Source organism: Vipera ursinii (assembly GCF_947247035.1).
Source record: "Vipera ursinii genome assembly, chromosome: 1".
In the NCBI taxonomy this organism is placed as follows: domain Eukaryota; kingdom Metazoa; phylum Chordata; class Lepidosauria; order Squamata; family Viperidae; genus Vipera; species Vipera ursinii.
Window position 1 is genome coordinate 41,944,589 of NC_139512.1, and position 24,707 is coordinate 41,969,295.

At 40.6% G+C, this 24,707-nt stretch overlaps 1 protein-coding gene across 3 annotated transcripts in view; it reads left to right on the forward strand.

The window, feature by feature from the left end:
* TC2N (tandem C2 domains, nuclear) overlaps nucleotides 1-23,373 on the forward strand; it is a 46,045-nt gene extending 22,672 nt beyond the window's left edge. For 2 of the 3 annotated variants that reach the window (XM_083379492.1, XM_083379493.1), the window contains exons 3-12: nucleotides 746-973; nucleotides 9,345-9,518; nucleotides 12,485-12,576; nucleotides 13,119-13,194; nucleotides 14,664-14,764; nucleotides 15,639-15,755; nucleotides 15,902-16,093; nucleotides 17,348-17,462; nucleotides 18,510-18,709; nucleotides 19,891-23,373. In XM_083379492.1, the coding sequence (XP_083235618.1) occupies nucleotides 746-973; nucleotides 9,345-9,518; nucleotides 12,485-12,576; nucleotides 13,119-13,194; nucleotides 14,664-14,764; nucleotides 15,639-15,755; nucleotides 15,902-16,093; nucleotides 17,348-17,462; nucleotides 18,510-18,709; nucleotides 19,891-20,001 (1,406 nt within the window). In that variant the 3' untranslated portion in view covers nucleotides 20,002-23,373. The remainder of the gene's footprint in view (nucleotides 1-745; nucleotides 974-9,344; nucleotides 9,519-12,484; nucleotides 12,577-13,118; nucleotides 13,195-14,663; nucleotides 14,765-15,638; nucleotides 15,756-15,901; nucleotides 16,094-17,347; nucleotides 17,463-18,509; nucleotides 18,710-19,890) is intronic. The other variant, XM_083379494.1, reaches the window with a different exon arrangement.
* The last annotated feature ends 1,334 nt before the right edge of the window (nucleotides 23,374-24,707 follow it).

Here is a 24,707-nt window from a genome sequence, read left to right on the forward strand (position 1 = left end):
TCACTGCAGTTAAGTTAGTAAGATGGTTGTTAAGTGAATCTGGCTTCCCCGTTGACTTTGCTTGTCAGAAGGTGACAAAAGGTAATTACGTGACCCTGGGACACTGCAACCATCATAAATGTGAGCCAGTTGCCAAGCATCTGAATTTTGATCATATGACCATGGGGAGGCTGCAAAGGTAGGAAGTGTGAAAAATAGTCGTAACTCACTTTTTTTCAGTGCTGTTGTAACTTTGAACAGTCACTAAATGTACCTCTTTCCAATTTGATGGGTAGACTTTCAACTCCGTTTTTCAATCAGTTATTCAGCTCCTAGGTAGCCATACTATCTAGCCCACACTTGCTAGCTTGCTAATCAGAATGTCATGTTGTACTTTATGAAATGGTTTGCCAAAATCAAAATATTTTACAGCTGCTTAAAGAGGCATAAAATAGGCCATACTCCAGTCAACTGGCACTTTACCCTTTTTCCAGTGTACATATACACTGTAATGATTAGAATTAAGTTTTGTCAACATTTATCATTTTAAGTAAATTGGTAATTTACTGATTCTGTGACTGATTCTGTGAACTAACACTGACAAATGGTTGAAATCATCAGTTATAATATTTTAGAATCATTGCAAACCTTCTCAAAATTGATACTCCATATCCCAATCAATATGTTGGAAATGTGACCCTTTTAAAATACAAAAGGTTATGAACTGAGTACTGATGCGTTTGCTTCTTTCTGTGTTTTATCGCAGCCTCTCTGGAGAAACAGTCTGCAGTTGCTGACAAATATAGATCAAAAGTAGTGGAGAAACCTCCTTTGTCTTCTGTATCCATGAAAAGGCAGGTTGGCTGTTCAGAAGATTATCTTCTCTCTAAGTTCCCACCAGGTGGCAAAGAAATACCCTTTGTAGTTCCTCAGTTCAAACTTGCTTACATCCAACCTCGAAATCTTGGTAATCCACATCTTGGGGGACTTCAAGGTAAAAAGATGAAAGAGTGTAAAATTAATGTTTCTTTTTGACAGGCTGCCTTTAGATGCATTGGAAACTTGCCTATGCAATTGATTACCACTTCAAATTGCTAATTAAGACTCAAGATCAAACTATATAGATACATGTAGCCAGGGCTTTTTTTCTCATAGAACGCTCAGAATGGAGTTCCGGCACCTTTTTTGGATGGAAACTTGCAGGGTAGACAAGGCGGGGTGTATGACATGTGTGAGTTCCGGCACCTTTTTCTATTACAAAAAAAGCACTGCGTGTAGCAGTGACCGTTTGTAAAACTAGGTAGACAGCTTCCTCCGGTTCTCTCCAGTCCCCTCTACACAAACAACATTGAAATAGAAGCAGGCCAATATACTCTTTAGCTTTAATGAATAAAGGAAAAACACAGCTTTTCCCCATAGGGTTTGTTTCATTTTATTTGATGTTTTTATTTGTGTCTGACTGTTTTGGGTTGTTAGCTATTTTTGACTGTGGCTTAGTAAAAAGTAAGACCAAAAATAATATATACTGTACTGTATTGTAATGGTTGATTTTTTTTCTAAATTCTACAATGGATTGTAGGTTATTAAAATATGTACAGTATTCTTACTGTTTCGGATTATTCTGTGACTTCAGAGAAGTCTGTCCTATCCACCACTTGTTAACCTAAAATGCATTTCATTCACCATGTGCAAGAAAACTCCTGTCTTCTACTGAGATTGGTTTTAGTCTTTTTTATTATTTAAACATACAGATCAAACTTTTTAAAAACTGCTGGTTTTTTCCCCAGATAATAGTTTTTATTCCAGCTGCATGACTTAAATCTGGATTGGACAATAGAGCAAAGGTCTTGTTTCAGCCAGATATAGTTCCCTTCTCGTGACAATGTGCTCTTTTGTTTGTACTTCTGAACTTGCTAGCCTTACTTGTCCCTGGAGTCTATTGAATGAAAGAACAGTATCTTATTGTGAAATGTGTGCACCTCAAGGACTCTCAGAGCAGAGAGTTGCGCGAGCCACAAGTTTAGAGCACAGTGTATTTTTGGCCTTACAATCTAAAAAAAAAGTCAAATGTTTTGTGTTACTGGAAATTTTAGCTCTTAAATATTTAAACTATTCTCAAACATAGTTTTAGCCACATAACAATTCTAGAATGAAAGGTTTGCACATTGAATTTGCACTTATGGTTTTATAATGTAGAGCAGCATTTCTCAAACTTGGCAGTTTTAAGATGTGAAGTCCAACTCCCAGAATTGCCCAGCTAGCCATATGATATAGAGAGGATACGAGAGGATACTTGCAATTCCTTCTTTTTCTGAAATGCTCAATTCCAAGCATTGTTGTGTACTGGGTTCTTGCTGGAAAGCAGGAGACAAGGGGAGAGAAAAAATCTTAAATTTAACTCTTGGTTTTTCCCCCGCCCAAATAAATTTATTAATACCCTTCTGCCATTCATCAAGGTTGGCATCCTTTTTCAATGTAGGTGTCATTTGAAACAAAAAGAGAAACTTCGGCAGAACATTCATTTTAACAACTGCGATTCTTCCCAATAGAAATAATTGTAAATTTTTCCAATTATTTAAATCCTTTTGTATCTTCAACCATAATGTTTCATAGTTATTCTTATATAATTTTGCATTTGAAGCTGCAATATACACTCCCAAATACTTAACCTTTTTTACTATTTCAAAACCTGTTAGTTTAATTACCGTATATACTTGAGTATAAGCCGAATTTTTCAGCCCACTTTTTGGGCTGAAAAATTCCACTTCGGCTTATACTCCAGTCAACAAAAAAACTTACCGAGGACTTGTGCGCGGCCGAGGCTTTGGTGCTTCCGGGATCGCGCGCACCTCTCCCAAGCCACCGCCATCCGGAGACCTGCCGAAGTTTGGGGAGGTTTGGGGAGGTGCGCGCGCACCTCCCCAAACCTCCCCAAACGTCGGCAGGTCTCCGGACCTCCGCGCCTTGCCTGCCTGCTTCTTTCCGCAGCGGAAAGAAGCAGGCAGGCAGGGCGTGGAGGAACGGAGACCTGCCGACATTTGGGGAGGTTTGGGCGCCTCCCCAAACCTCCCCAAACGTCGGCAGGTCTCCGTTCCTCCTGCCGACATTTGGGGAGGTTTGGGCGCCTCCCCAAACGTCAGCAGGTCTCCGTTCCTCCGCGCAGACCTGCCGAAGTTTGGGGAGGTTTGGGCGCCTCCCCAAACCTCCCCAAACGTCGGCAGGTCTCCGTTCCTCCTGCCGACGTTTGGGGAGGTTTGGGCGCCTCCCCAAACCTCCCCAAACGTCGGCAGGTCTCCGTTCCTCCTGCCGACGTTTGGGGAGGTTTGGGCGCCTCCCCAAACCTCCCCAAACGCCGGCAGGTCTCCGTTCCTCCGTGCAGACCTGCCGACGTTTGGGGAGGTTTGGGCGCCTCCCCAAACCTCCCCAAACGTCGGCAGGTCTCCGTTCCTCCTGCCGACATTTGGGGAGGAATGGGCGCCTCCCCAAACCTCCCCAAACGTCGGCAGGTGTCCGTTCCTCCTGCCGACGTTTGGGGAGGTTTGGGCGCCTCCCCAAACCACCCCAAACGTCGGCAGGTCTCCGTTCCTCCTGCCGACATTTGGGGAGGTTTGGGCGCCTCCCCAAACGTCGGCAGGTCTCCGTTCCTCCTGCCGACGTTTGGGGAGGTTTGGGCGCCTCCCCAAACCTCCCCAAACGTCGGCAGGTCTCCGTTCCTCCGCGCAGACCTGCCGACGTTTGGGGAGGTTTGGGCGCCTCCCCAAACCTCCCCAAACGTCGGCAGGTCTCCGTTCCTCCGCGAAGACCTGCCGACGTTTGGGGAGGTTTGGGGAGGCGCCCAAACCTCCCCAAACGTCGGCAGGAGGAACGGAGACCTGCCGAGGTTTGGGGAGGTTTGGGGAGGCGCCCAAACCTCCCCAAACGTCGGCAGGTCTGCGCGGAGGAACGGAGACCTGCCGACGTTTGGGGAGGCGCCCAAACCTCCCCAAATGTCGGCAGGAGGAACACGAGACCTGCCGACGTTTGGGGAGGTTTGGGGAGGCGCCCAAACCTCCCCAAACGTCGTCAGGTCTGTTCGGAGGAACGGAGACCTGCCGACGTTTGGGGAGGCGCCCAAACCTCCCCAAACGTCGGCAGGAGGAACGGAGACCTGCCGACGTTTGGGGAGGTTTGGGGAGGCGCCCAAACCTCCCCAAACGTCGGCAGGAGGAACGGAGACCTGCCGACGTTTGGGGAGGTTTGGGGAGGCGCCCAAACCTCCCCAAACGTCGTCAGGTCTGCGTGGAGGAACGGAGACCTGCCGACGTTTGGGGAGGTTTGGGGAGGCGCCCAAACCTCCCCAAACGTCGGCAGGTCTGTACGGAGGAACGGAGACCTGCCGACGTTTGGGGAGGCGCCCAAACCTCCCCAAATGTTGGCAGGAGGAACGGAGACCTGCCGACGTTTGGGGAGGTTTGGGGAGGCGCCCAAACCTCCCCAAACGTCGGCAGGAGGAACGGAGACCTGCCGACGTTTGGGGAGGTTTGGGGAGGCGCCCAAACCTCCCCAAACGTCGTCAGGTCTGCGCGGAGGAACGGAGACCTGCCGACGTTTGGGGAGGCGCCCAAACCTCCCCAAATGTCGGCAGGAGGAACGGAGACCTGCCGACGTTTGGGGAGGTTTGGGGAGGCGCCCAAACCTCCCCAAACGTCGGCAGGAGGAACGGAGACCTGCCGACGTTTGGGGAGGTTTGGGGAGGCGCCCAAACCTCCCCAAACGTCGTCAGGTCTGCGCGGAGGAACGGAGACCTGCCGACGTTTGGGGAGGTTTGGGGAGGCGCCCAAACCTCCCCAAACGTCGTCAGGTCTGCGCGGAGGAACGGAGACCTGCCGACGTTTGGGGAGGCGCCCAAACCTCCCCAAACGTCGGCAGGAGGAACGGAGACCTGCCGACGTTTGGGGAGGTTTGGGGAGGCGCCCAAACCTCCCCAAACGTCGTCAGGTCTGCGCGGAGGAACGGAGACCTGCCGACGTTTGGGGAGGCGCCCAAACCTCCCCAAACGTCGGCAGGAGGAACGGAGACCTGCCGACGTTTGGGGAGGTTTGGGGAGGCGCCCAAACCTCCCCAAACGTCGTCAGGTCTGCGCGGAGGAACGGAGACCTGCCGACGTTTGGGGAGGCGCCCAACCCTCCCCAAACGTCGGCAGGAGGAACGGAGACCTGCCGACGTTTGGGGAGGTTTGGGGAGGCGCCCAAACCTCCCCAAACGTCGGCAGGAGGAACGGAGACCTGCCGACGTTTGGGGAGGTTTGGGGAGGCGCCCAAACCTCCCCAAACGTCGTCAGGTCTGCGCGGAGGAACGGAGACCTGCCGACGTTTGGGGAGGCGCCCAAACCTCCCCAAACGTTGGCAGGAGGAACGGAGACCTGCCGACGTTTGGGGAGGTTTGGGGAGGTGCGCGCGCACCTCCCCAAACCTCCCCAAACTTCGGCAGGTCTCCGTACGGCGGCGGCTTGGGAGAGGTGCACGCGATCTTGGAAGCACCGAAGCCTCGGCCGCGCGCAAGTCCTCGGTAAGCTCCGGGCGGTCACTTGCTTCGCGTCTCCTGAGGGAAGGGGGGGCGACTGGAGCGGGCGTGTTTCCTCGCCTGCTGGGCGCCGCGATTTGCCCGGGGAACACGTGGGCCCCGAATGGCAGCGTGGAGCGAGGAAGCGGACAGCCAGGGCTTCCCCGAGAGCCGCGGCCACACAGGGTATTCCTGTGTATTCAGGCTTGCAAAATGGCGGATCGAGCCTCTGCTGGCGGCAGAGGCTTGCAGAACGGCGGATCGGCTTATACTCGAGTCAATAACTTTTTCCAGTTTTGGGGGGTGAAATTGGGGGTCTCGGCTTATACTCGAGTCGGCTTATACTCAAGTATATACGGTAACATTTCCCTTTCACTCATAGACATATTCTTAGACAATATCTTAGTCTTACTACTATTTACCTTAAATCCTGAAACCTTACCATACTGAGTTATAATTTCCATCAAATCTATAACCAATTGTATCGGTTGAGATAATGTCACAACCAAGTCATCAGCAAAAGCTCTCAATCTGTAATCATTCTGTTTTATTTTAATTCCCTTTATCATAGAGGACTCTCGAATTTTAATTAATAAAATCTCTAACGTTAATACAAACAACAATGGTGATAGGGGGCATCCCTGTCTTGTACCTCTTTTAATTTTAAACATCTCTGTTAGCCCCCCATTAATTATAATTTGTGCAGTTTGTTGTTGATATATAGCTTTAATAGAATGTAAGAATCCTTCTCCAAAGTTCATTTCCTCAACAACTCTAAATAAGAATTGCCAATTCAATTGATCAAAAGCTTTCTCTGCATCCAAAAATATCAACGCTGCAGGGACTTGGTTGTTCTTATCCAAGTATTCAAGCAAATTTACAATTTGTCTTACATTATATTTCATATACCTTCCAGACATAAATCTCGATTGATCACTATGAATCATTTGTTTCAAAACTTGCATTAATCTATTAGCCAATACTTTAGCAAAAATCTTATAATCTGTATTCAAAAGCGATATAGGTCTATAATTTTTAGGTTGAGTATGGTTAGCTTCTATAAAGTTGTTTAAGTGATTAAGCATAATTTCCACTGGGTATGAAACAAGATACCAAGGATGCATATGACTGCCTGCAAACAGAAGACCAAAGCAACTTACAAGTGTGCTTATTTACTTATACTATTTAGAAACTGACTAACACCACAAATCTCTCATGGAGGAAAACTCATTTACATTAGCTAATCCATGGTTGTATTTGCAAACTAAATCTTGGGAATTTAGAAGTAAAAGCAGCTTTATAACTTAGAAAACACATTAGAGGAAAAATGTATGGCAGCAAGAACACTCACTTGCTTCTTTCCCTCATTTATAGCAGGGTCCTGCTGTTAGTTTTTTCGGTGTACAGTCCTTTAAAAAGTGACAGGAAAAAATTGGAGATCCAAAGTATGAAAGAAAACAAAAGTGACTGAAGGCAGAAGAAAGAAATATCGAGGAGGAATGCAACAGTGGGTCATCTAGTAGATGATGGTGTAGCGTGGAACATTATTGGCAACAAAACTAGTCTCCCTGGAAGGGCTGACATTGATCCAAACTGCTTGAGGTGCAAGCTTTTGACCTGCCGCTGTTTGAGGCAAACCACAATTGCTGCATTAGTTGTATCATGGCATTGTGTTGATTAATTATTTGTACATGCATTTGCTGTTGATGACCTAATAATGCTTTAGCAGCGTCTTCTGAGAACATCAGAGTGCCCTTCAGATCTATTGCCAGGTTTAAAAATCTAACAGCAAGGTTTGATGCCTTTCTGAAGAAAGTAGCGAGGCTTTCGGGATTGATGTCAGCCCTTTGAGATAGGCCAAGTCAAGAGATAGGCACTGTAGGGATTCTAGGTATGCTGCTTTATTGTAGTGAGGTAGAATAACAGAATCTTGAAAGTGTTTTTCTCCACCCTCTCTCCTATTTCTCTCTTATACCAGAAAAAATCATGGTGGAATTATTTCAGATTTCTTCCTCGTGTTTTCCATATTTCTAGGACTGAGTTGCCCTTTCACTTCCTTTAACAATTCATGCCTTCCTTGCCCAAAGTCATCCCTGCATTCATACAGGGGGAGAAAGCTTTTGAAGACATCACATGGAAACAATCCTTGCATATCAAATTGAGGAGTCCTTGGTGCTGTCTGAGCTGGGTTGTGGGGTTTTTTGCAGAGGTTTCATTACACAAACTAGATAACATCATCAGTGCTAGCAAAGGCTAGCATGATGATGTTACCTAGTTTGGGTAATGAAACACCTGCAAGAAAATTAACCTGGCTCAGAGGTCAATCCCGAGCTACAAATATTCTTCTTTATTGGTATTATCAAATCTCATTTTCTGATACTTGATGCATGACCCTTGGTCCTCTCTTCAGTGATGGCATTCTTTCCTTGTTTGTTTTTCCCAAACATTTTTCTTTAACCCACAGAAGCAATTCATGAAAGACCTAATTATGTGTCTATCTTAAAGCATCCATGCTACTTTTGGACTGAGGGCTCCTTCTTGTTCTTTCTGTATCACTCCAAGTTCTTTCATGATTATTTCTTTCATTATTTCTATGCCGGAAGAAATATCAACAACCTAAGATATGCAGATGATACCACTCTAATGGCAGAAAGTGAAGAAGAACTAAAGAGCCTCTTGTTGCGGGTGAAGAAGGAGAGTGCAAAACTTGGGTTGAAACTTAACATTAAGAAAACCAAGATCATGGCATCCGGCCCTCTCAATTCCTGGCAAATAGATGGGGAAGAAATGGAGGTAGTGACAGATTTTATTTTCCTAGGCTCCAATATCACTGCAGATGGGGACTGTAGCCAAGAAATTAAAAGACGCTTGCTCCTTGGGAGGAAAGCCATGGCAAATCTAGACAGCACACTAAAAAGCAGAGACATCACCCTGTCAACAAAAGTGTGTATAGTCAAGGCAATGGTCTTCCCAGTTGCAATGTATGGCTGTGAAAGTTGGACCGTAAGAAAGGCTGAGCATCAAAGAATTGAGGCCTTTGAGCTATGGTGCTGGAGAAGACTCCTGCGAGTCCCTTGGACTGCAAGGCGATCAAACCAGTCAGTCCTAGAGGAGATCAACCCTGACTGCTATTTAGAAGGCCAGATCCTGAAGTTGAAACTCAAATACTTTGGCCACCTTATGAGAAGGAAGGACTCACTGCAGAAGAGCCTAATGCTGGGAAAGATTGAGGGCAAGAGAAGAAGGGGACGACAGAGAATGAGGTGGCTGGATGGAGTCACTGAAGCAGTAGGCGTGAGCTTAAATAGACTCCAGAAGATGGTAGAGGACAGGAAGGCCTGGAGGAACGTTGTCCATGTGGTTGCGATGGGTCGGACACGACTTCGCAGCTAACAACAACAACAGTCTTTTTGGTAGTCATGGCATTGGCCTGTCAATCTGGTAAACAGTTTGCCTTATGAAAAGATCCTGCTCCCCCTTCACCCATATATTTCCTTCTTTCCAAAGTGAGTATTGGCCTTCCGCTTGAATCAATTCCCTACATTTTTTCCTCACCATCTTGGCCATCTTTGGAAGCAATACTTTTTTTTTTGAGGCAGGGGTGGGGAATAGCTCCAACAGTGACTTGTTACTTGGACAATTTGGTATCATTTCATTGGGACCAACAATGCTTCCTGGCTTCCCAGTTTTAAAGGGTATGATCTTCCCTTCGACATTTCTCCAAATGGGTAATGACTGCCATAAAGTTTTGCTGTAGACTGGCCAAACAGCCATATCCATTTGATCTGCCTAATAATATACATATATCATATCATACTTTTCAGGTTCAGTTGTAACGTCTTTCAGTGATCGGAAAGCAGAACTTTCTGGTATATACCATCAAAGACCTCCTCCTGATGTGGTATATAACCCATTCTATATGCAACTGCCACCTCTTTCTCCGGATTTCAGTCGAGCCCACAAAGAAAAAATGGCGAACAGGAGATTATATGGGTCAGGTAAAAGAGTTCATCAGTTGTAACATCATGCATTTCCCCCACTTTAAAGAATAGAATTAGAAGACAGCGGACATGAATTCTGCCTTTTTATATTAGTTGTGAATAAAATAAGCCTGCCTTAAACTAGGAAAGCATAAATGTCCTAAAAACTATTTTCCAAAACAAGACTAATATTATTCTACATGTCTTATGTGTCTATTTCTGATTGATTCCCTAAATAGCCTTCCATTTAGACTGCTCCTATTAGTACAGTCTTGTATTTTGTTCTTTCAGGTCATTCTTGTATTTGTATTTAGTTTTTGGGCAAGATATTCAAGCTCTTTAATGCCCTAAAGCATGGGTCTTCAAACTCGGCCCTTTTATGACTCATGGACTTCAACTCCCAGAATTTCTCAGCCAGGCATGCTGGCTGAGGAATTCTGGGAGTTGAAGTCCATGAGTCATAAAAGGGCCGAGTTTGAAGACCCCTGCCCTAAAGCTACATACTCTAGGTGCAAAACCTTGAAAGGAAGAAGAACAAGTTAATTTAAAGAGCAGCTTTACTTGAGAAGATAAATCTTCGTGGTATTTATGTGGACTGCATTTCTTGGAAGCAGAAGCTGCAGATATTGTCTAAAGAAGAAAATAGTTTAAGGATGATCACTATTTGACATAGACCGACCAGGTGAATTACGGAAAATTTCAAGCCCAACTGAATGGTTTTGCTTTAGAGGATTAATCAGTAGTTTTTCACAAGCATTCTGTAACACTTGAAAGCCAGTTTGGTGTAGTTGTGGTATTTTAAGAATTTTGTACTGAAATAGGAACAAAATGTGCTGTGTTTTTGCTATTGGAACCAAGTTTAGATATTTTGTGTGGCATCATCTTTGATTTTTCTAACTGCTATTCATACTACTTTCTGGCCTTTAGTTGGGTTGCTTTCCTTTCAAATGTTTTCCAGCTCAGCTAGTATTGCAGCAGTCACAGTTATCTGTTGTTGTTAGTTTAGATTAGTTGGAGTGCTGTGTGAATGGAATATTGAGAGGGGAACAGCTATTAAACACAAAATATTCGGCATAGGGAAGTAAGATTTCCTGTAGGTGAGCAGCTCACTTACATTGTACTATGTAAGTAGATATTGTATGTCTGTTCATACTGGATATATATTTCATGTATGTGTACGTATGTGCTTTTATACATGCATGCATGTACATATTAGACTGACTTACACTCAGATGTTGCTAAGGCTATTCAGGCTGTACGAAGCTATTTAAATATCCGTAGAACATTAACTGGTTTGCATGCTGTTGTATCTTTCTGATGCTGAGTGTCTGAATGCAGGTAAAAATACAGAGTCTCCATGTTAGTCTGGTCTGTTTTGTTGCAATTTTGGACATGTATCAATTTTTTATATGGTCTTGTGCCCTGTTAAATTTTAAAAGTATATTTTAAAATCCTAAGTTGAAGACTCTTGCTTTCATACTGTGCTCTTTTTGTCACTTGATTCCGCTGTTTAATTTTTACTGACTCAGTTCTAGATGGGTGTGAAGCTTTTTCAGACCTGCTTGATGTTCATAGAACCTATGACAGGACTTCTTGTTACCTTGTTGACTTTTTTGCTTCTTGCCATTGCAGTCTTGTGCTGTAGTGTCATGTCGATTCATGTAGGAGTTAAAGTGTGGCTCTGTTTGCCTTGTGTTACGTTCTTGGTAGGGAAAATTTAAAGCAGGGGTGTCAAACTCAATTTCATTGAGGGCCGCATCAGCATTGCGGTTACCCTCAAGGGGCCGGGTGGTTATGGCCAGGGTGGGCGTGGCCTACTGGGTGGGCGTGGCTAGAGTGCGTGTGGCCTACTGGGTGGGCATGGCCAGCTCTACATCGTTCACATCAAGAGTGCCTATGGGGGCCTGGGCAGGAGTGGGACAGGTCTGAGGATCTCTGGCAGAAGGAGGGTCTCTGGGCCAGGGCCAAGGCAGTGGGGGCCGTTCCCTCACTGTTTCCAGGATGGCTTCGCAAGCCACATGAAACCACTTTGTGGGCCGGATCCGGCCCCCGGGCCTTGTGTTTGACATGTCTGATTTAAAGGAATGCAAGGGGTATAAAGGAAAACTCTCTCTGTCATAAAGTTGGGCAGTCCTTTTCTAATAAAAGATTCAACCTCTGCTTCAGTTCTTGTCTTTTTCCAGTGTTATTTTTTTCTTTTGTTGGCAATTAATATATGTTTCCAGTTTTGTCCCTAATAGCAGTCAGAATAGAGAGCCACCTGACCTACTCTTGCATAATAAAAGCTCTGATCTTCTTCGGTTGCCATTGTTTGCTATGGTTAGAACATTAGAAACAAATCTTTTTCTGACTAGCAGGCTGTATTAAAAGGCATAAGCTTCTGTGAGCTACAGCTCACTTTATCAAGCACGTGTGCTGTAGCTCATGAAAGTTCATGCAGTTTCATGATATTCGTTAATAGGAAAAGATGATACCAGACTCCTCCTATTATTGCCTATATAGATTGACACAGCTCTCCTCCTGTACTGTCTAGAACAGGGGTCGGCAACCTCGGCTCTTTTATGACTCGTGGACTTCAACTCCCAGAATTCCTGAGTCAGCATAGCTGGCTCAGGAATTCTGGGAGTTGAAGTCCACGAGTCATAAAAGAGCCGAGGTTGCCGACCCCTGGTCTAGAATATTAGAAATGTCTGGTTGTCTTCTACTGAAATGCAGTTAATTTGTAACATTTTAAGTGGTGATGTCTTGCACTGATTTCCCATATTTTTAATTGTGATTGTTTAAATGACACAGAGTTAGCCTTGTCTATTCTTAGGGGAAGTGATAGCAATTTCTCACGTGGTTATGAATCAAACTAAATTATGAAATTTTACAGCATTTTATAGCAACCTCTTATCAACCCCATTCTGATGTAGAATTTTTTAAAAAACTAAATTGATCATGAAATTTTCAAGATGGGCTTCCTTTTCTGTTTCTTTTTTCAGTTTGTGACTTAAGAAGTAGCACATTGCCCTGCTCTTCCTCCTTAAGCCATTCTATGTTTGATCTTACAAGTCCACCCCACCGATTTCTTCAGGTAAATAAGTGTTATTTAGTGTTACTGTAGTACCAAGCTTTATTAATAATTGTAATCAATAATTGTAAATGATTGATCACAGGTAGTCTTTGACTTAAGACCACATCAGTTGCTAAATGATAAGGCATTAAGAGACTGGATCCAGTTTCACAACCACTTTTACTGCAATCATTAAGCAAATCAGTTGTTAAACAAAATTGGCTTCCCCAATTGACTTTGTTTCTCAGAAGCCTGCCACAAATCATGATTGCATAACAAGATGCTGCAACTGTCTTAAATTCAAGTCAGTTGCCAAGTGCCTGAATTGCAATCACATGACTGCCAGGGTAGTGCACTGGTTGTAACTTTGAGGATGAGTTGTAAGTAACTTTTTCTGAGTGTCATAACTGCAAATTGTTGTCAAACGATCAGTCATAAGTCATAAATTGAGGACTAGCTGTAATTCCTTAATAATATATTTCAATCTCACACCTAGTTTCTGTATTTCCCTATTGTTGTTTTGTTTTGTTTTAACTAATCAGACTTTTTTTTGTTTGTTGAAGAGGCATGATTCCCCCTCCAGTGTACCAAGCAGCACCTCCTCCAGAACAAATTCACAAGGTAGTAATAGGAGCTTAGGTAATAAACCATGTTGTCTTGTCTTGCTTCTACTAGAGATTGGGTAAAATGGGTCTCATATGATGAGAGAGTTCTGTGATGTCCAGAAATATCTGGTACAAACATGCTAAAGATGTAGGCCAATAGAGGTCCTACATTATGTTTTTATAAAAAAATCAAAATATATTTTGACTTAGAACTTAAGTTGATTGAACCCAACAAAAATAAGACCTAGTTAAAATATGTTGCATGACTTCCTAGACTACAGTACTTGATATAATAAAGAGAAGCATGAGTTACACATTTTTTAATCCTCTGTATTAAAAGAAAGAAGCCTCTCTCTCTTTAATGGAAAGCTATTATATCCAGAGTAGAGGAAGTTCATAATAGTGGTTTGCTGACCTCCTTATTTTCCACATGGAAACTTCTTTATCTATATATATTCAGATATGTAACTATAATATGAATTGGTACAAATATGGCATGGCTGAACCACATACTCTCTTTAAACGCCAGTGCTTTTTTTAGGTGGAAAAAATGATTGGAAATTCTGAATAGGGAAAAAGAGAGCCAAGGACTGGGAAAATCCATTAAAACAAAATTGTTCTGTCTGTAGGAAATAAGCAAATATTGAGTAGTAAGTGAGGGTCCCATGTAGAAAATAATGGGGTTAAGAGAATGAAATGACTTTTCAAGTTGACGCTCATGAAATCCCTGCTCCAAAGCTGACAGCAAGGAAGCCAGCATTATATTGGTATAAAGCAGGGGTAGGCAACCTTGGCTCTTTTATGACTCGTGGACTACAACTCCCAGAATTCCTGAGCCAGCCATGCTCAGGAATTCTGGGAGTTGAAGTCCACGAGTCATAAAAGAGCCAAGGTTGCCTACCCCTGGTATAAAGAAATATTTTTCACACTACACTGGCGTGAACTTTACTGAAAGTGTTTTTGACACAGTGCATCCTTTGTTAAGTCATGCTTGTTCAGAATTCTGGGAATTGCAGTCCTACTGCATCTGAAAAGTGGCAGGTTGGCAAAGATTGCTGTAAACTAAAGCTTAGTATAGTACATTGTTTTGGATTCATCTGCCACTTATTTTATGACATTGGTCCTGTGCTGTTTAGCATAAACTTTGCTTGGCAGAGGGATACCAAACTGGTGAAAAGTTTAATCTCTCTGGTTCTGCCAGTGCATGTGTATGCCAAAGAAGAAAGTTGGCAACCCACTATATTGTTTATGTAATTTTGAAAACACCTTTTATGAAACATTTAGATAGGATTACTCATAAATGGCTGAAACATTGACATATTTGATTTATATCAAACACATGTATTTCCTTATACATAACAACTGGCATTTCTTGGCAGTAGGGATAAATATTTAAGTCATGAGAACAGGTTTTTAAAAAGAAGTATGAGTTCACTGGATAAACTAATGTTTTTTCAGCCTTTGAAAACAAGTTTCAAAAATGTTTTTTGGATTTATCCCCAGATACAATTACATTATCAGGTGATGAAAGAGAATTTGGCAGGCTGAATGTGAAGGTGTGCTACATTTTTTCTGTTGAACAGATATGGATCACCATCTTGAAAGTAAGTAATCCTAAAAAGCATTCAGTTACTGGTTCTTGAATGGTTACATTAGGGGCGCTGGTGAAAAAAAATCAAGTTTATATCCTAAACTCAGCTGTTAGGCAAGAACCATTAGGTTGACAAAGGTTTATTTATTGAATTTGTAAAACCACCTGTCTCACCAAAAGTTATACTAGGCAGTGCACAATCATATAAAACACCAAATGTAAAAACAACGGATAAAAATGTAAAAAAGCACATTAATTATCATAAATATACAAATCTTGTGTGAAGGGAGGAAAAATGCCCCCGTCAACAATGGATTTATCTAAGCAAATCTTAATGGACAATGGCACTTTTTATTACGTATATGAATGTCATTATTGATTTAGCTAGATTTTATTAGCAGTAGAGGATATACCATACAAATTTTGCTGTATGAAATCCTTTTATTTGAAAATGAGAGGAATTGAATTGGGACAGACTATGTACAGAGAATATACTGTTTCATAAACCAGTGCATCTTCAGATATAACATTATTTGGAAAAAGAATAATTTGTATTTTAATCTACTTCATTTTCATTAGAATTTTTATTTTGTTAATATTTAATAATTATTCAGTATTCATGAAGATATAATAATGAGACATTAATGTAACTTATATCTTAGACAGCCAGTATTGAATCACTTTTTCAGCAATAAATATCTAATGCAATAATTTGAATCGGCAAGGGTTGATTCTTCAGTTGCCTTGAGATTTTATAAAGTTGAAGAACCATATTTTATAGTGAGAAGATGAATAATGTTAATCATAAATAAAGCAAACTGACATAAGGAAATTAAGCATGTAGTTGTGTTTTCCAAGGTTGCATTGTTTAATTTTCAATTTTGTAGTGCAAAGATTTGAACTGGTCATCTACTTGTGAAGAACACCCACAAATTTCCATCAAAGGAATCCTCACCCTACACAAACCAGTGCAATTCAGATGTTTACCAAAAGAAGCTTCCAATGTAAGTGGCACTTTAAAAAAAACCAAAATATTTCAAAATTGTTCCATAATGTGAATATGTCAGTTGATAAAAGCATAGATATGAGAGTGATTATAGGAAAGGATTTTTTTTTCCAAATCTCATATTTGACTTTCGCTTGCATCTAGGACATTGAATTCATGGAAACCTTTGTGTTTGCTATTAAACTGCAACTCCTCCAGACTGCAAGACTTTTGTTCAAAGTACAATCTCTGATTCCCAGAAGAAAAACTATAGGAGAATGTATTTTGCCACTGCGAGACCTCAGTTCACAGGAAGTGGATTATTGGCTGATGATAACACCTCCTTCCAAATCTTTAGTAAGTTAAAGTATCCTAAGGATTCTTGAAGGTGATCCATGGGGTTTTATGCAGGAACAGAAATCTATAATTGCTTTTTGTCATGTCCTTTTATTAATATTCATTGATTCTTCCCCACTTTTGTCAGAAGTCCGCAACGCTGGGAGGGGGGGGGGTGTAGGGAGAAAAGAGTCCCCTCACTTGTAGTCCTATTAGCTAAAACTTCCACACTCACTTATCCCATTGCCAAATTGCAACCTGTTCTTTTTTATCTACAAAGGTAATGTCTGAAAAAATTATAAATAGGATGCAAAGGCTCTAATTCTTTGTACGTTGCAACTCCTTCTTTTCCTTCACCTGTTATAAATTCCCCTCCATCCCAGCTATAAATTTACAATAGCTATATGTCTCTAATATAATAGTAGTTTTTATTCTGAGGCTGGATCACTTAACAGGATTTGATCTGTTAATAGGTCTGTCGATTATTTTCTGGTCTGGCCTAACTTCTATGGCTAATATCTCCACAAGAAAATTAGAACTATAATTTCTTGAGATCAGCTACAATAAGAGACCCTGCAAGGCAGAGTGTGCTGTATCTTACCTTCATTTACTCCATGAATCAGGGAGGTTTTTGCCTGCTTCTGAATATTATCTTGCTTCCTACAATTTGTAAGCCCTTTTTGTGTGGCATGGGTTTTTGAAAATATCTATCAAGGTCACTTTCTTTACTCTCCTTATGTAGGACAGATTGGCATTCCTCTGAAATGGAGTTACATTAGTAATGAAAGTATTTTAATTATAAAAATTCATCACTATAGAATTTCACACAAGGAAGTAGTATTGTAGTTTCACTTATTAACATCTGCCAGAACCGGCTCTAAAGAACCAGGAAATGAATTCCATCAACCAAAGGTCATCCCAACCTCATGAAAAAGTCTTTAGAAATGTAAGGCAGTTTTTTAAAAAAACAATTTATAATCTGGAAAAAAAGAGACCCTGCCATTTTAAAAATTTCCACAGAAATCCTGAAAGCACTTTCCAAAAAACATATACAGTAGCTTTTTGGATCCCAATCTTGATTCTGGCAAATTTGGAAGGGTTAGAACTCATAACTCTGTAGCATACAAAAGCAGCATTATCAGGCCATTTAAAAAAAAAGACAGGGCTGATGTTTCTTTGTCAACATGAAACTCTATTACACCTGTGTAACAAAATATTTGATTTGTGAATAAGGTGAAGATGGAACATTCCTCTGCTCTTTGACTCTCTGTGCAGGTGTGTTCTGCAGAATTGAAAATAGGCACCTGTTTTCAAGCAGTAAACAGCCGGATCCAGTTGCAAATTCTAGAAGCTCAGAACCTTCCAAGTTCATCCACACCATTGTCCTCAAGTAAATACTATAGTTTTATTGGTCAAACTCCATAAAAGACAGCATGTTTAAATACAAAACTACACATCTCTGTGTAGCTGCTACTGTTCTTTTCTGACTGTATAGTGACTTTTATATTCAGTCATATATATGTCATGTCTTGATCTACTATCTAGGCTTCTCAGATTCATAAAAGTAAAACTAAAAAGATTTCTTCTGAATCCTCCCAGTTGATCTTGCTTATTTTAAAATATGCTTTCTTAAAGTTTATTATTTGATATTCAAATATGTTTAGAGGTTTGAGTAGGGTTATACTATTGTGGGGATGTTGCAATTGAGATAGCAGCAGGCTCGTTGACTGGTGTGGACAAATTTAACAGGCAAAGTTGCATCATCCAGAAAGTTTTCACTAGGAAATGGACCGACTTCAGGAAGTATGCATTAGTGAGTCGGAAAGCAAAAATCTGCACTTTAAGTCAAAAGGTGAATTCCATTGCTCTTTATAACAGCCTAATACTGGGAACTGCCTTGGTGGAGCAGTGGGCTAATGCCTCCTTAAGTAACCACCAGCTGCCTGCAATTAGTGCAGGTTCGAGTCACACCAGGCTCAAGGTTGACTCAGCCTTCCATCCTTCCGAGGTAGGTAAAATGAGGTCCCAGATTGTTGGGGGCAATAAGCTGACTTTGTAAAAATGCCACTTGGGGGGGGGGAAGCCCTAATAATCAGGCATATACACAGAATGAAGGCTATTGCTAAGCACATTAATTTGTGCTTCTTAGATTGTAAGCCGCCCTGAGTCTTCGGAGAAGGGTGGGATATATGGGATTTTTTTTAAATGGGATTTAAAAAAAAAATACTGAAGCTGCTTTCCAGTGAGCAGAGATTTGTTTCTAAGAGCACTGTGTATCTGTGAATCAGAATGCATCCACCCAGTGGCTCCCCCTCTCCCCATTTGTATATCATGTTCAAAGACTTTGCATCAGTTATAATTATCAGCAACATTTTCTTTGGGATTTCAAACTTCACACAATGAAAATGTTAAAAAAAAGTCATTGCTTCTACCATAGATTTTTTTGTAAAGATTGAGATGCTCAGCACTGAAGGATTGGTTGATAAGAAAAAAACTCGTCTGCTGAAATCTACTAACAGTCAAGTAAAATGGGGAGAAACCCTGATGTTCCCTTTGAGTCAGAATGAACATGGAATAAACTTTCTCATCAAACTCTATAGTAGGAGCTCAGTGAGAAGAAAACATTTCCTGGGACAGGTTGGTGTTTTTATTTTTTCCACCTATGACACCCAATGCAAGTTTCTGAATTCTAAAACTTAAAATTTATATGGACCATAGACTTTGCTTTTTTAAAAAAAAATGTTACCATTAATATAATCCTGGTTGAAATAAAACAGGAATAGGAAGCCTGCAGCCCTCTAGATTTTGCTGATTATTGTCTAGCTAGCAGAGTGAGCACCTGTTACTCGTCCCAGCTTCTGCCCACTTAGCAGTTCGAAAGCACGTAAAAATGCAAGTAGAAAAATAGGGACCACTCCGGTGGGAAGGTAACAGCGTTCCGTGCACCTTTGGCGTCTAGTCATGCCGGCCACATGACCACGGAGACGTCCTCGGACAAGTGCTGGCTCTTCGGCTTTGAAACGGAGATGAGCACCAGCCCCTAGAGTTGGAAACAACTAGCACGCATGTGCGGGGGAACCTTTACCTTTACCTTTTAGGTGATATTCAGCAATTTCTTTAAATATGGATTTAATTTTATGGCTAGATCCTTTGAAATTTTATCTCATTATGAATAAATTTTGTATCATAAGTAATTTCCTCTTATGCAACTTTATATCAGCGATCTCAAATTTACAACTCAAATTTGTCAGAAGATACAAATATCCATTCAATTCCATTCTATAAATTGTTAGGAAGTATAAATTTGTGAATAGCTCAGAAGCCACATCCATCCATCCATCATAAAACTATATCATAAATTGAATTCAATAAAGCTAAATCCTGAAGTTATTTGTAGATTACGCAGATGACACAATATGAAATAGAATATCTTACAGCCTGGAAAACAGAAATAAAATTCAAAACAATCTTAGTAGAAGAATCACTATAAGTAAGAGAGTGTAATTTTATAAGACACAAGTAAAGTATTATTAGAAGACAAAGATCAAATGCTCAGAAGGTATTAAAGCAGAAATCCCAGATCATGGGATGTAAAAATTAGTCTTTTTCAAAATCCTAAAAACAAAATAAAAGATATCATAATCTTATTAGAATCCATTTTAATAAAATGCATATTTGTATACCATCTTGGCATCCTCTCTGTTCTTGATTCATCTTCTGCATTGTATAAACATGATTTTTATACACTGATCAAGATAAATTTCTAAAACAGCTTTTGGAGTCTTTATAATGATTCTTTGTTTTTTCTTATCATGCAGGTTTGGTTAAGCAGTGACAGTAACAGTGCAGAAGCTGCTGATCAATGGAGGGACACAATTGCTAATCCAGAGAAGGTTGTGGTTAAATGGCATAACATTATTCCAGCATGATACTGCTTTGAACAGCCCTTTTGGTACTGATTTGGACTTGACTGCAGAGACTTTTGCACTTATTTAAAATGACCAGCCATCAGATAACAAAAAAACCCAGAAAAGAAATACCTATATAGACACATACAATATCATCTCTGCACAAGAAAATTGCAGAGGAAGCAATAGAGTTGAAAAAGGAAGGATGTTGGAAATCCTAGCAAAGCAAATGAAATTCAAAAGCCACGTTGAAAAATAATGGCTTGATTATTAATTGACTGTTTTAAAAATCTATGAAGCTTACATATGAAACATTAAAATATTTATATTCTAAAATAAAAATTAATTTAAAAACTTTGTATAGATTTTAGAAAAAAATACCACTGGAAGAGCTATCCTTCAAGAAGATTGTGTTCCATGTATTAGTTGACAACCATGTTCCAGCTATTGTTTTGGTTTTAAAAGTATTCTGTGGACACTTTATTATTTCTACCAATATGTTGAACAAGTGAGATAAGGTAGGCAGGAAAGTAGAACTAATATTTTGCCATTTAATTCTTGAAACAATCATTTTAAGGCCAGTTTTAAGAATAGTTGTTATATTGGATTGTAAATTTGAGAGAAAGGCAGGGAAGTAACAATTCTTTTGTTAATTCAGTTTCATAGTTCTACAGTATAAAATTTGCTTTACTGATTTGAACAAAGAGATAGATTAATAAGTAGTCTAATAGTGAAATTCAATAGAATTTGATCTCATCCTTAGAACTAACAGAGACCCAGTATTCCATATTTTAAGAAAAGTGAAGTTTCCTTATAAAATGAAAGAAACAAAACAAAATATGCAATCATGAGTCTAAGCAATTATTTGAGAAATAAGCACTTCCCAACCTTCAGTATTTTAAGATAACATATAAAGTGATAAAGGCTAATAAAGCTTGTATACCTAACTAGTCCATGGATAATTAAACTGGCACCACGTATATAAATTTATATAGAGATCATTGGCTGTAATCAAGCAGGTACCCTGAGTACTTACTAGAGATGCACAAGGATCTGCATTTACTGCATACAATACAAAAAGCTTGGCAGTAAAAATACCACTAGGCACTGTGCAGCAGATAAGCTATTGGGAAAAATGGACCAGTAACATCTGAAAAACTTTCATGGGGATTTGAATGTCTTCGCTGCCTCTTTCATTAGATTAACAGTTCACACTGAGCTTTCAATAAATAGGATTCAGTTTGCCTCAAAGCTGTTGCCATGTGAACCTGGAAGGGCACATTTAATATGTGAGTCCTCATGCTGATGTAATCTCAGGACTATTTGTCAGACGGACAGGGAACAATTCGGCCATAAGTGATGGCAGTTCTTTATTTGCTTTCACATAGCAGACAGATTCTTGCCAGACTAAGCCTTTGTTAGTCCCAGCCTTATGCATGCACCCTGAGATATTCTAAGGAGTGGTTATCCTTACTTTCTTCCTCTGTCTCCTCTCCAGCTCTGAGATGCGCTGCTTCTTGTCTTCCTTCTCCTTCTGGAATATGCTCCTTCCTTATACTGCCACTTCACTGTAGTCCATTACGCCAGCTGTCACAATACCATTCCTATTTCTCATAACATCTAAAGCACGTAGGATGCTTATATGCAATGATCAAAAATAAAACCATACATTATTATAACTTTTGTAGGAGAACTCCAGCAAATTATAGATCATTAAACTATTCTCTGCAGTCTGCAAAGAATTAGGAATTGCTGCAGGCAGTGGTATACTACTTTAAAATGCACTGGTTTCAAAAATGACCAGGCTCAAATCTGAATTCTGTTTCGGTCAGACTTGGCTGGTATTCATGCATGAAACAGAGAATGTCCTCAGTGCGTAATGAACTATGAATCAAAAGGTATAGTTATACCATGATTAGCTGGAAGAATCCAGATTTTTATGAGGAAAGAGGAGAAAAAAGGCTTGTGTAGAAAAGGTGGCAGAATGACAGCATAGAAAACCAACATTCAGGAGAGATGAAATTGAATTAAGTGAAATAAATGATCAAACTAAAAGCCACACTAAGAAAAGCAAATGAAAAGAATAATGGGAACATAAAACTGGAGAAGAAATAGAACCACACTTACCTCAAAGCAATGAAATCTTGAATAATTCAGAAAAAAATGTCTTTGTATCCTCAAATATTATAATTAGATAGCAAAAATAAGTCCTTGCTTAACCAGTCACTGAGTAACCATTTGAAGTTACAGCAGACCCCCCCCCAAAAGGATATTTATGATCCAATTTCACCCCTACACGATCATGTGATCTCATTTTGGATACTTGGCAACCAGCTTTCATTTATAGCCATTTGCAGTGTCCAAAGGTCATGGGATTGCAATTTTTGCCATTTGGGAATGGTTTTGAGTGTTTATTTCTGGTTTCTAGTCAAAAATCTATTGAATAAACAGGTTCACTTAATGATTGCAGCAAAAAGTAGTAAAATCAGGCTTGGTAATCTGGTGACCCGCTTAACCACAATGGCTTTACAACCTTTTTTGTTGTAGCCGTTAAGCAGACAAGACGGTAATTCTGGGCTCAATTATAGTCGTACATTGAGGAATACCTGCATGAATTCATTGCTAACATAGTTGGATTTAAATCTGGAGGAGCAAATGAAATAGTGGTAGATATAGCAGCTAGTCTTTTGGAAGAGCATTGGTCCTCTATCTCAGCAAATAAAAAGCAAATAGAAAATTGTGGCTTGCAGTGTATTCAATATAGTCACTGTATAGCTGAAAAAACCCGAGATTGTTTAGAAGTTGCATTAGAAATTTAAATCAAAATTTAAATATCCTACAGGTCTTTGGTTACAGTTTTTATTTACAGCATACTTTATGTGTATCAGTTCATGGCAAAGGTGATGTTAGTGTGTCACTGTAAAAATCATTTCTCTACTGTACTGCAAAGTAATTGGTAGAAAAAATAACTGTCTTTTTTTAAGGCAAAATAATCACTGAAATTAGAACAATGAAATAATGAGCAAAGCTGCTTAACAGTCTTGGTACAGTATTTTATTTCCTCTCTTTATTCTTTTTCATAAACATTGTATACATTGTCTAGTAGGAAAAATGCAGATCTTATAAGGGCTTCATGCAATAATAACATTCTTAGGGAGCTCACATTCAAATATTGGAATATATAGAGGTTCTACTGAATTTATAGTACTGTAATACACAAATGACCAGATGTTTTATTATGTATGTGTGTATGTGTATACATATATATACATATATATATACACATATACACATATATACATATATACATATATACATTTTGCCCCTACACCTTTAGTTCAGCCTATCCTGAAGGCCATTGGCAGGCAGTAGTCACACTGGTGACAGCTCATATTTGTGTAAATTTTAAATTGCTAACAAAGAATTAAGGGAGACTGATATGCATTTCAAACTTATTAGTTTTCATCAGTCAGCCATACCCTTCCGAGATTCGAAATATATATTCGAAATATATATTGTGTGTTGATGCCCCCTGGAGTAACCCTGTGTGAATTGGGCAACCAAATAAATTCGTTTAATAAACGAATGCAATAAATATAATGACTGAAGCATTTGTATGAATAGATTCTAGCCTGCCTTTACAGATTTTATTTTCCTGGGCTCCAAGATAACTGCAGATGTGGACTGCAGCCAAGGAATTAAAAGACGCTTGCTCCTGGGGAGGAAAACCATGGCAAATCTAGACAGCACACTAAAAAGCAGAGACATCACCCTGCCCACAAAAGTGCGTATAGTCAAGGCTATGGTCTTCCCAGTTGCAATGTATGGCTGTGAAAGTTGGACCATAAGAAAGGCTGAGCATCAAAGAATTGAAGCCTTTGAATTATGGTGCTGGAGAAGACTCCTGCGAGTCCCTTGGACTGCAAGGTGATCAAACCGGTCAGACCTAGAGGAGATCAACCCTGACTGCTCTTTAGAAGGCCAGATCCTGAAGTTGAAACTGAAATACTTTGGCCACCTAATGAGAAGTAAGGACTCACCAGAGAAGAGCCTAATGCTGGGAAAGATTGAGGGCAATAGAAGAAGAGGACGACAGAGAATGAGGTGGCTGGATGGAGTCACTGAAGCAGTAGGTATGAGCTTAAATTGACTCCAGAAGATGGTAGAGGACAGGAAGGTCTGGAGCAGGGGTCAGCAACCTGAAACAGTGAAAGAGCCACTCGGAACCGGTTCCCTCGCAAAAGGAAAAACTGAGAGCTGCAAAAACTGTGTGCACATGCGCGCATGCGCAGAACAGGGTTTGTCTGAAGAGTGGAGCCAAGGCAAGATATGCACTTACCCTGCATATTTGAATTGATTAGTTGAACCTTTTTAGTCCCACTTTTTTTTTTTTTGAACTGCACATGGCAGAGGACTGGGAGCCGCAAGAGACGGGAGCCGCGGGGTGCAGACCTGTGGCCTGGAGGAACGTTGTCCTTGTGGTTGCGATGGGTTGAACACGACTTCGCAGCTAACAACAACAAGCCTGCCTTTGCCTTCTAACTGTAGTCTGATCTGTTTAGGAAAAGTCTCTAGCCAAAAATATTTAGCTTGTTTTTTCAAATGATAAAAATATGCCTAAGGCGTTTCACATGTGCACATACAAGTGCACATAGAAACACACACACACACACACAGATTATTTTATTGAACAAAACACAAGCAAAGAGGAAAAAAATCTCTCAGAG